This window comes from Ixodes scapularis, unplaced genomic scaffold (genome assembly GCF_016920785.2).
Source record: "Ixodes scapularis isolate PalLabHiFi unplaced genomic scaffold, ASM1692078v2 PGA_scaffold2__306_contigs__length_199485367, whole genome shotgun sequence".
In the NCBI taxonomy this organism is placed as follows: Eukaryota; Metazoa; Arthropoda; class Arachnida; order Ixodida; family Ixodidae; genus Ixodes; species Ixodes scapularis.
This window is the reverse complement of record NW_024609857.1, coordinates 74,076,337-74,088,642: the sequence shown is the minus strand read 5'-3', so window position 1 is coordinate 74,088,642 and position 12,306 is coordinate 74,076,337. Positions and strand designations below refer to the sequence as shown.

Sequence of the window (12,306 nt, the reverse complement as noted above, 5' to 3'; positions counted from 1 at the left end):
CCTACGGCGTCCCACACTTCAGCGGGACATACCTTCTTCAAGGTATTAAATCCGAGATGCTTAAAATCGGGTCTATTCAAAACTGCCCCTCTACATACGCAGTGAGTGCCAAACTCGTTATCAAATTTTGAAGACCACTGCTTTTCTCCTACACCTTATCTCACATTCCTCGGTACACTCGTACAAGATAAAACTGATCCCTTATGCTAAGTTTCCAAAACCTCCACTTAATTTGCATATTTTTGGCACAAAGTGGCATATAGTGGATGGTGTTTCGAAACACAGGTTGCTTGAAAGCTCCGTAAAGTTGGCTTCACCTGCGAAAATTCTAGGAATGTTCGGAAGCGAACGCTCTAAGAATGTTGCACATATGAATGTTCAAAGGGGAACGTTCCGAGAACATTGTGCATACGAATGTTCGCCAACAAACGTTTTTAGAATGTTGAGCAGCATACCTTGTAAGGAATGTTCGCATACGAACGTTCCTAGAACGTTCCGAATGGTGTTTAACGTTCCTTCAACATTCAGAACACCCAGGGAATGTTCGCACGACATTGGATGCTACGTGTTGTTGAATAGTTTTTTTTTTAACTTTCATTTTATGATCAATTTTTATGATAAAATTGATTGTTACAAAAGCTGCCAATTATCTAAATCTGGTAAATTATCGTCAAAGGGGACAGGTTCGAAAGTTTTTACAAAACAGCAAAAACTTATGAATACCTTGCAATTTTAGTGCAATTAAAAAAAAAGCATTTCAAAAAGTGTCCTTGTGCGGTAGGTATCCGAGCCAGAAGCTCCCCAATGCGCGACCTGTGACAATCGCCGAAATCCTAAAACCAGTCTTTGGTCCTTTAGAAATAAACTCGAAAAACTAAAAACGACGCGAAAAATGTTTTCGTTTCGTCCTAGTGAAAATTCGCCAAGCATATATACATATTTATTTGTTCAAAAGATTTTGAGAAATAACATATCTTCTGCACGATTTGTAATGAAATCACCCCAGAAGTGAAATCAAGTTTTGGCAAAATGTTGGCGCCAAGTCCTCACATTCTGGCAATAAGTAGCAGGGTTAAGTAAGCACTTTGGCACAGTTTGGTGTAGCAATCCCATAACTGAGAGCACTGAGGCCTCTTCTACTGTGGCCTGTATGTTTTGGGATTTCTTTGTGCAATGTTTTCAGCTGTTTCCTTGTCAAACAAGGACATGGTTTCCCGGGATGACTGATGCCCCTGCATTCTTTACTTCTTCTAGGGACAGCATTTTGCGCGAGCTAGAACGCTCTCAAGCAATCTTTGGTAAGAATCCTTCCTTGACGTAAAAAACGATTTTTCCCCGATTGGCAACTTTCTACTAACAGTAATTTGCTCCCACAAAACGTTCGGTGATGCACTTGGAAAGATCGCTCATTTATTCGCTCTACACACTTTGGTCGCACACATTTATGGGCTGCCTTGGCCAAAATGTATTCGGACTTGCGGATAGCCGCATCCGCAGCCCCGGGCATCTGCATCCGATCTACAATTTGCCAACTTTTATTCGTTTTTATCTGCATCCACCAGTTGACTGCAGATGATCCGTGGGAAGTGTTATCTTTGCTCCCAAGGCAAACCCCTCTCATGCGTCATTCTCGAAATTGCGTTCCAGGAGGGTGGGTTTTCAACCCCGCCATACGAGGAATCGCTCGAATTACGTCAGGTCTCAACTTTTATTGATTCCATCCAGCCAATACACAGAAACAACACACCTTACACATCCACGTGCTAAGGAGGCTGCTGCAAAAGGCCCATGATTATGCATCGACGTGGCCAGAGGACCACAGGGGATTGAGGTTTTCTTTCTCACCCGATTGATTCGTTCGCGAGGCTGCGTTTGCAGACTGTGGGCACACAGAGATCGAGTAAGATTTCTTTTGTAGTCGAGCAATGAAGTAAAACATCTCCCAAATAACAAAAAGGATCCCAACAAATTGTCCAAAACCAGTAAGAAATGTGGCAAAAGCAAAAAGCAACTATAAAGCCTCTAAAAAAGAAAATGCTCATCAGCCGTAGGCTTAGTCTGCTTGGGATGCCCCAAAAATTACCTGAAAAGTGTAAACAAGAAATAAAAACAATAGAGAATGAGGCCATAAAAAGCAGCAACAACTAAGTGTTCAATAAATAACAAAGAAGGTGTAAAGGTACGAAAACAGTGACAAGAAGGATGCACAAGCTGTGAACTCCCGAAATATTTGCCCGGTGTCTGTATTGCTTGACTAGACCCTCCTCTCACAGCCATGTGCCGCACAACAGCTGGCAGGAGCGTCGGGGACGACGGGAAAGTGAAAACAAAGCTGTTGCATGGAGGCTCATGATGGCAACTGCAAAGACCTCAACAAAAGTCGGCTTCAGAGGGGGTCGCACAGGCCCAAAGCATGTGGGAGCACAAACTAGAAAAAAAATAAACTTATGCCCCGCATAAATAATAGAAAAAGAAAAATGCAGACTTTCAACAGGGATTGTAGCAGGCTACTATTAGATTCACCGAGACTCTGCTGACTTGGGACCACCCTAACAACGAGGGGTGTCTCGGGCCATTTGTCGCACTTCGAAGAGATTGCGTGGAGAACCACTTCGAGACCTACGGTCCACGAGTCCCTTTCCCTAGGCTAAGTAAAATAGTTTTTTTATTCGTAAAGCTGCGCGGAACTGGGGGCCGGAAGTGTTGCCCTCCCAAAGTCCTAAGACAAACACGTCCAGGATCACACCTGCCTTATTCCTTTCTGTCCTGCTGCAATAACAGTTGTTGCCAAACGAGGATCAAAGCCGAGTTGGCGTACCGTCAACCTTGCTTCGAATCTTTAACCGACGCTTGGAAAGACGTCAATGCCTCGCAAAGCGAGATTGGCGGAAAGTTGTTTCCCGGGCGTGTCTCGGGCTGCCCCAACAACAGTACTACGTTTATGTCCATGCACAGACCTCCACAAGGCATTAGAAGCTCAAACCTAGAACCTGAGGCACTTCCCTAGAAACGCACGTTTAAACACGACACGTCCCACGCAGAAAGACGAAAGACAGATCCGGCGTTGGCTAGATGTCTTTGCGGCTGCAACGGCCGGAATAAACATGTTTCCCACATTGTAATTTAGTCTTCTTTGTTTCGAGGGCAGGTAAGCAAACAAATGACTCACAGTTCTGACACACGCCACCCTAGAGACAGTCTAGAAGACAAATGCCCCACAACACCGAAAGCATGCGAGAAAAAAAGCATGCGGAAAAACATGCACACATACACGTACGACCATCGAGAAAAAGGACTCATAACGCAGACCCAGGCTGTACAGCTGAAAGACTGGTGTCGCGGTGGTTGACGACACAAAAGCGCTGCTGCCAGGCTTCTATAACGGGGAAAAAATACGAGCCTGGCATTGCAAGCGCGGCAAAAATCTTCTGACGTGGGGCCACCCATGATGCATCATTGGACTTTTCCGTTGCGTGTCGCAGGCTAGTGACTCTCCTAGAGTTCAAGTTTCTGAAGTCCACTAGACTGAGTGAAAGCACCGCTGGACACAACTGTGGCTGATACGTACGGGACATTCACGCATTTCTCGGGTCCCATTAGCCCACTTTGAAACCCTCAGACGGACGTGTAAAGCATACCTGTCAATGCTTTCCGAGCAACTGCAGAACGAAACGAATGAACAAATGGAAGGCCGTCATTGCAGCCTCTTCTGTTTTTCGCAATCGATCGTGTAAATGGATGGCATAAATATGGTGAATGACATATGCAGCCACAAAAGTGTGATGCACGGCCACAGTTTTAAATCACTGGGCCTGTGATCACCAGGAGACATTTCGAATCGACACACTCTAGGCAGGAGTTGAGTGGGTAAAGTTTACAATATGGGGAAATCTTTGGTTCGTAACTAATCATTTGGGAAGTACGCGGGGTCGTAATTTATGTGGTTGGAATCGTTAACAAAGCTCACCACCGTTTTACAATATTCAACAGGGGTGACCAGTATCTAAATGCTCCAACAGCCGGTGCCAAGTGGGTACGCAAGTGCATTGTAATTTGGGTCAGCCAACGGAACAAGTAAACTTCAAAAACCAAACCTCGCATCTTAAAAAAAAAATAAAAAAAAATATGCAGCCCCATCGGAAAGCGACGCTGAACTGTACTCACGTTCCCATCACCACAGATACGACATTACATCGTAACCAACCCTTCTCCGTTACATTGTACGCCCTAAAAAGAAAAAGAAAACGGCGAAGTGAAATTGTCGTATGAAACGACCCTTTCTACAGATGCAAATGAAAAATTTACAAAATGCAAAATGAGTAAAAAGACAAAATAATGCAATGGAAAAGTGAAACTATTTTTCTAAATTAACTATCTGGCAGAATCAGAAATCTGTAAAAAGGGACCACATATTAATTTGAGAGAACAGCTATTAGGTAAAGAGAACCTTAAAACAACATAAAATATATATTTCCACCTCGGGCATTAAGAAAACTAGCAAAAGCTTAGAAGCCCAAGGACCGGTGCTTGAGGAGTGTTGCCGAAAGACGGGAAAGCTAGAAGGAAACCCTGACAAAGCTGGAAGACGCTGGGGAAACCGGGGAAAACTAAACAGATGACGTACCTCGGCGTAACAGATGTGGCCGCAAACGAGCCGGGTGCAGACAATCAACCGCCGTCTGTCGACATACACTTCCAGATTGATTCCCATACTTCGCATCTCTCCTGTATACTCCTCAAACCTAGCACAGCCCTGTCGTACATGTAAATATGCCGCCAGACAACCGTTTTGTCGGCACGAAGTGGCATTTTTGGGTTGCATCATTGAAACCGTGCAAGATGCCAATGAGACAACCCCAATCTTCGTTCGCGGGAGTCTACCGCGGTCGCAACGATTGGCAACGAGCTTAAGCAGGATTGGGGCTGCACGTGCAACAAACAAAAACAAACGAGACGCAAGTGGCACAGGCGCCCACTCGGCACGGCACCCTACCACCGAGAACGGGCGGCACCGACCGTAAGCACGTCAAAATGCAGACGATGTCTGTGCTGAACGTGTGGGAAAGACAGAGCGTAGTCGTTAATGCCTAGAAGACGGGGCCCGAGCGAGACATGTTGCCCGTCAATCCCCGACCCGCCGCAAGCGGCGAACGCGCCGACGCCCAACAAGAATCGCTGCAAAGCCGCAAGAGCGCCCGCCTAGGCGTCGTCGCGTGCCAGAGTCGCGGTCGTTTCGAGATGCCGAAAAGTCCAATTCGAACAGTACCGTTTGCTCACGTTACGTTACATCCGCTTACGTTGAGAGTCGCCGGGACATCTGTGCTTTGTACGAAGCGTGGCAACCAGTTCAAGAAGTGGCCTCGCACGCGACGCTCAAGGCACGGATGTTTTGTTGACTTGTGACGTAATGTAAGATGACATTCCTGTGTGAACAGGCTTTAAGGTGTGCCAAAGGCGACGCCGTTGCGAGCTGGGCGGTGCCGCGCTGATCTGCTAGTGACGACGTTTGGAGGGTCGGGGGAGAAGGCGCAGCCCCCGTCTTCAGTGTTGGCCTAGTCCAGAGGAAGCGGGGTGGGGACCACAGCCGTCGAGAGGTAGGAGTAGCCGGCGGAGGGGGCCGCAGAGGAGAGGGGCTCCCCATGCATGGGCGGAGATCCCGAGGCTGTGACGCTGGCGTCCCCAAGGCTGTCCAGAAACCAGAAGGAGAGGGCGAGAAGGGCAATTCCCAGCAAGTCCCCCAGGGCGGTCAGGTAAGGGATGGCTGCGTTGTCAGGGTCGATGCGCCGCCCCCACATCCAGTACACCATGCAGCGGGCAAAATAGAGCAGCAGGGCCACCTGGGGGAGGGGCAAAGAAAGTGGCGATGGTCTTCGTCCTTCATGCCGGCGCTCAAATCAAATACGACGGTTTTACGTGCCGAACCGACGAAGGGTGTTTGGCACGCCCCGCCGAAGGACCGAGGATTAATTTCGACCACTCAGGGACATTTTGTTCCAAAACAAAATCTCAATTACCACAAAAAAAAAACGCTTGTACCCCGTAAAACGAATTGGAAAAATTGTTGCATGCATGTAGAACAATAAAACACTCGCCGATTGTGCATTTAGGTGGTGGATTTTACCTCGTGAATTTTTTAGGCTTAGTTCTCTTCTCGTAATAAACGAGACCAACAAACTCGTCAAACTCGACGGCAAATGCGTTCTTGGACGACCGAGTCGGCGATGAATGTAACTCGTGGCGCCATCTCCCGATAGGCACGGCAAGCAGATGATGCCCTTTGTTGTCTCCTAGCTGCACCTATTGGGAGGCGGCACTGCAAGTTACGTTCATCGCTAACTCGGATGTCCGTGAACATGTCCGTGAACACGTCCGCCATTGGCCCTGGCAGGTTTCTTGGCATAGAGTTTCGCAGGAAGGGAGCTTTGAAATTGCATGAGGGAAAGCTCACCACCTAAATGTAAGTTCAATGAAAGTTTTAGCTTTCTATGTGTAGGCACCAATTTCGCCGGTGTCTTCTACGGCGTAGGAGACACAGTGGACACACTGCATAACATTGCCGGCCAAGGTAGTGGCCCACCCACCTGGAAGAGGGAGGCCGTCAGGTAACAGGCGAGAAAGATGGGGGTGATCACAGTGTGGCCCGCACTCAGCAGCCGGATCGTGTATACAAAGATCACGTGGCCCGGCAGGACCATCAGCATCAGCAGCCGGGCCGTGCGGGAGTGGGAAGCTGTACACGCAAGGGCACACAAACAAGTTTCAGCAGGAATAGAGTCTGCATTCGCATAGCCCTTACTGCACAAGGTTAGCGTTTGCACTGCATTGGCCAAATTGGCCCCCTACAGCAGAGATCTAAGGTGCCATTTCCAGACAGACTCACCCTCACTGATATGGTCGACTCTTGGTAATTCTAAGTTCACAGGGACAGTCAACTAGAGGCATGTGCGAATAGTAGATTTTGAGTTCGAAGCAAACTGAAAGCCAATAGCGGTTTTGGCTGAATATTTTCAAATCTAATAACAAATAGTTTCTCCAAGCCTCTTACTACTGCACCGTGGTTAAATCAAAAAACAGCTGAACTAGTGAAGGTTTCTCTCAAGCATCTACTTGTCTATTTCTAAGCTAAATTAAGTTAGATATAGATAAATTTATAAACTGTTGCCTCAGAAAGTTCAATGCTTATATTGGGATGGCAAGTAATCGATGCACTTGACATAAAATGAAAACCACAGAGATGCCCAGGTATACCTACTCGAGAGGATTTATCCCTATTCTTGCTAGATGCAAATATATTCTCTACACTCACAAATGGTAACACGGGTTGTCAAGGCATTTCGGCCAAACATATACACATGCTTATTAGCTGGTTCAATATTACAAATTTTGATTTTCAAAATGTAGGCATAAACATTCCCGAAGTTTTCGTGTTTTTTTTTAAGTCCACCAGGCATGCGACTGCATCATCCCACTTTGAAAGGGTGGTTTTCTCCTAAGCGCGTGGCTCTTTTCGAAGTGCTGATTGTGGCGCTTTAGCCCCGTTGAGTGCACTTCTCACCAACCACCAATGCACTGTGGAGAAGCAGCACCAGTGAAAGCGAGCTGTGCGGGTATGGGTTCTCCGCAGAGCACCGGTGCCTGGTAAGAAGCACGCGCCACAAGGCTAACCTACCGCGGTCAGCACTTCAAAAAATACGAATATCGCAGCTCATCTCAAACCGAATACCGAATAGCGTATTATTCAAAAACTACTATTCTAAAATTCAAATATTTTCACAACAATAGCTGATCTAAGTTCATGGGGAAGCGAAATGTTTTGAATTCAGAAAACTTCAAATATACAGGGGTGAGACAAGTGGAACAGGTTTTGGAGCAATTTTTGGTGCAGAAAAATCTGGATTTTGGAGCAGCTTAGGAGCATAAAATTCTCGTTTTGGAGCAGCAGCTTATGCATTTTGGAGCAACTTCGAAGCACAAAAGTCTACAGTTTGGAGCAGATTAGGAGCAGAAAATGTTAGAGCAGCTTATCAGCAACTGAAATCATAAAAAAATCTTATCTAAATCACATAAATCAGATTTTTCTTTTTTAATTGTTAAGTTTGTCCACTTTGGTCCCAATAAGTCATCAGCACCGATACGCACCGAGATAAAATATAAAAGAAAAAAAAACGGAAAAGGCAAATGTGTGCTTCATGCGCAGGCTTGCTGCAAAGTTAGGTGGGCACCAGGTACTTCAAGCTTACACAAACTGGTGCCAAAGCGCAATGGTAATGCAAAACTTTTTAAAGCGGTGATTCGAGAGCATGAACAGGGAAGCACGGTTTACTACAACCAGACATCGATCGGACGCTCGTAGAAAGCACGTGCCGATAGAAAAAAAACTCCCCATAAAAGTGAGTCACAAGGTAAATAGTGAATCGGTAGAAAAACTATGAGCACCACATGCACGCTAAATACGGGTGTGTGACCAATTCATTCGATTGCTCACGCTCTGGAAGCATGTGTGTGATAACCGAAAGTACTCTAGGCGACGGCGCCGTCCATTTTGACGAGATTACGGACACAAACGAACAATTACACAATGGAGACGCTCAATAGCACTTTTAAGAAAAGGTTTGCTCTCAAAACGAACAAAATATTTAGTCATTAAAACTTTGGTTTGGGCTAGTTGGTCCATGGTAGGTATAAGGTTTAAAAGTGCAAACAGACAGGGACAATAGAAAATAACACAAACGACAGGGACAAAGCGCCTTGTCCTTGTCGTTTGTGTTATTTTCTATTGTCCCTGTCTGTTTGCGCTTTTAAACCTTATACCTAAAATATTTAGGTTTGCTTATCTTGACAGCCTGTGCATCGTACCTCCCGCGGCCAGACAGCGAGATCGCGTGACAGCATACCATTAGCATGCAGCCACAAATGACAGCGGAAAGTAGTAGGAAAATCGGGAAAAGAAAACATATCATAAGTACAGAAGGGTACTACGGCTGAAATCTTCGAATCCGGCGGTCTCTTGCGCCACCCTGTACCCGTGCCGTGTACTTTACTACGACGAGATTGTACGCTGCTAACCAAGCTTTCGTCTTTCCTAAAACTAGCGTCGCCACAAATTTTTTTTTTTAGTTTTCGAGTTGCCTTGGCGCAATGTGGCGCAGTTTCGACTGATTTCCCGTTTTTGCCGCAATTAGGCGCAGAAATTTGCGTTTGTATCAAAATAGTGCAATTGGTGCAGATGTCACACCCCTGAATGTATTATACTACCGTAAAATACCGTGCATCCGCCCATACCACATTAAGCGCCCATACCCAAATTTGTAAAATCTGAGAAAATATGCACAGTACGTTGATATGTAGAACTGATGACCGGACAAGTGCCCATCCCCCATTTTTTCATGATTATCTCAAAATTTTGAGTGGGCGCTTGCCCGGTATTTTACGGTATATACGAGGACGGTCAGACAAGTATTTAGCCTCACCGCCTGATGGCGCCACTATTGCAAGAGAAATTTACTATCGTGTATTACATTCTCGTAGATGGCTACTATCGAAATTTCAAACAAATCGGACTCGTAGTTTTGTTTTGACCGCATGTGGAAGCGGGCGTGTTCGCGAATTTTAGAAAAATGGAAAAAGAGCCATATCGGTGGTGATTTGATTCTTGTTTTTGGAAGGGAAATCGCGCAGTGAAATCAAAAAGCGCTTGGATCCTGTGTACGGTGACTGTTCTCCTTCAATGGCGACCGTCAAAAATTGGCTTAACATGTTTCAACGTGGTCGCACGTCGGTTTTTGATGAGTCACGCCTAGGTGCCCCGAAAACGGCTACCACGGGGGATAATGTGACAAAAATACACGATCTCGTATTGGCAGACTGCTGATTGAAGGTGCGCGAGGTAGCTGAGACAGTAAGCATCCCTAAAGACCGCGTGGGTCATATCCTGCATGAAAGTTTGGGCATGAGAAAGCTGTCGGCGCTAGGGTGACCACCCGTCCCGCGACTCGCGGGACTGTCCCGCATTGAGGGCTCGTGTCCCGCGTCCCAGAAGAAATCTGAAAATCTTCAAAATGTCCCGCATTTGTCACTGTCATAGAATTCACTAGGCAACTCATGGTGCTGATGAACAACGAGGCACGGGGAAGCGCGGAGATCCCTGGTGAACAGTATGTGAATCGCGATGGTACAACATTTTCTATCCAAGCATAGCGGGAAGCGACCGTCGTTCTTGCAGGAGAACTGACGCGCATGCGCCATTGTGGCAAAATATTGCAAAAAAAACATTGCTCACCAAAAGTTCAAAAGAAATTATTTTAATTATTTCCAAATCGTGCAGTGTCAATGCAAAAATATCGCTGTAAAAAAAACTTTTATTTTTTTATTGAAGACGACTTAACAAGGCAAGAAAACTGCAACTCAAAAAGGTAAAAAATAACAACATAAGGTTCAAAATTTGCGTAGGAAAATGTTGGAAAAAATAAGAATCGACAGGAAACCAGAAGCCTTTAAAGATTTACTGCTTCTTCTATCCTTCCGATGCATTGAGTTCTGCTGCTGTCGATTTTATGTTTTCAACTTAGGCCCTTTGGTCAGCATATGTGGCATGAAAACTTAAAATATATCACTGGGAGTGAAAATTATTAGCTTAATTGCTGCAATACAATATTCAGCAGTATTCGCAACTCCAACGCCCTATAGGTGGCGGGGCGGTAGTTCCAAGATGGCGGAAGAGACGGGGATAGATTCTCCAGGATATCTTGTGCGCCTGCTCGCTGACGCTGTTCAGCGCGCTAAAATGATTTATTTGTCTACAAATGCGAAGCGGTTAGGGAGGGATCATATTACAAGTGACGGAGATGCTAATGCACGTTAGGAAAACGAGCATGTTGTTATTTAAAAGTTGCAGAAACCTCAAATTGCGAAGCTTTTTGGTGAGCGAGCGCGTTTTAGGCACCGGCCACGTTACTGTTTGTGGCAGAATATTTTTGAGAGTGATGAAGATATGTTTGCACTTTGCCTGGCCATTAGTGCTCTAAAAAGAGAGCCGCGAACTTTGACCGTCAAGCTTCGGAAGAGCAGCGTTCACAGTATTGGTGTCTTCGCGTCACAGCCTCTCGTATCGCTGCTCACCGTCTCGGTTTTAGTGTATTGCAACACGTAATCAAACTGCTCTATGGTTATTGATAAAAAGTTTGTTACCGCAGGCTACCGTGCGGTGTAGCATTACAACCGCAAGCTCGCGCTGCGCCTCTGAAGCACAATTTTCAGTGCGCTCCAGGAGCGTTGCCGTGCTCATCACTCTAAAAAAAAAAAAGATGTAGTTCTTACACTCCTTGTCACATATTCGACACCTAAAAACTTCAGTTCGCCGTGCAACCCACTGACGTCAAACTGACGGCCCCAACTTGTACGAGAGGCTTGATGACGGCGCAATATACAATATTAAACAGCTAAAATACGCATCAGAGAGTACTGAAAAAAAAAAAAAAAGAAAACCGTCGAGGTTTTGTAGTAAAGCCCTAAAAACCCCGATTACTTTTTTTTACAGTCATTTAGAACACTTATTTAAGCTATTTTAATAAGTTGCACAACTCGGCTATCAAGCCGCTCATGAAAGTTGGTAGTACCGGTTGAACGTCAGTGCGCTGTACGTTCAACTGAAGTTTAGGGGTATCGTATGCTATGCAAAATCTGCCTATTAACATAATCGGCGTATTTAGGGGTTTTATTTATCGCTCTATTAAAAATAAATATTTTAATATACCATACATTTTTTGTACCGTGTTATTTGCAACACTGCGGTTCCTCCGGCCAAAACTGCGCGTTCTAAGCTCTCGTCACGAACGGCTGGCTAACACAGATGCGCTTAAAATGCTTCGAGCATTTTTTTAGTTGCTTTGTAATTACTTGAAAGCAAGTACAGGTATTCTGCCTTTTTAAAGTGCTTGGAATAAATGGCCGTGTTCCTTGTAACGGCCTTAAAACGCGAACCCATTCCCGATTTGTATTTCCCAACATACCGTTGCGCGACGAGTTTTCTCCTACTTATGGCAAAGAATACACTTTCCGTAGACCATACTATAGAGTTCTTCATTATTAGCGGGAGCATTTGCCGTCAGGTTGAGCACAGATTGAGCTGGCGGCCATGCACAAGACCAGAAATCCGCAGCGTATGCGATACACGAAAAGTCCCTAATGAAATTAGACATCCCGGTCCTTCGCGCAAGGCTGTTGCAAGGCGGAGTACGAGAATTCCCCTTATAACGCGCTCACTGTTTTCGTTAAAACGGCTTCACGCATCAAGGCCGAGAGCCCCTG

The 12,306-nt window shown here is 45.7% G+C and overlaps 1 protein-coding gene across 2 annotated transcripts in view; it reads right to left on the bottom strand.

The window, feature by feature from the left end:
* Window positions 1-1,694: 1,694 nt before the first annotated feature.
* The window catches only part of LOC8034565 (solute carrier family 41 member 1), a 60,076-nt gene continuing 49,464 nt past the window's right edge, over window positions 1,695-12,306 (bottom strand). For both annotated transcript variants that reach the window (XM_029989891.4, XM_029989892.4), the window contains exons 12-13: window positions 6,582-6,730; window positions 1,695-5,837 (exon numbers count right to left, since the gene is read on the bottom strand). In XM_029989891.4, the coding sequence (XP_029845751.2) occupies window positions 5,553-5,837; window positions 6,582-6,730 (434 nt within the window). In that variant the 3' untranslated portion in view covers window positions 1,695-5,552. The remainder of the gene's footprint in view (window positions 5,838-6,581; window positions 6,731-12,306) is intronic.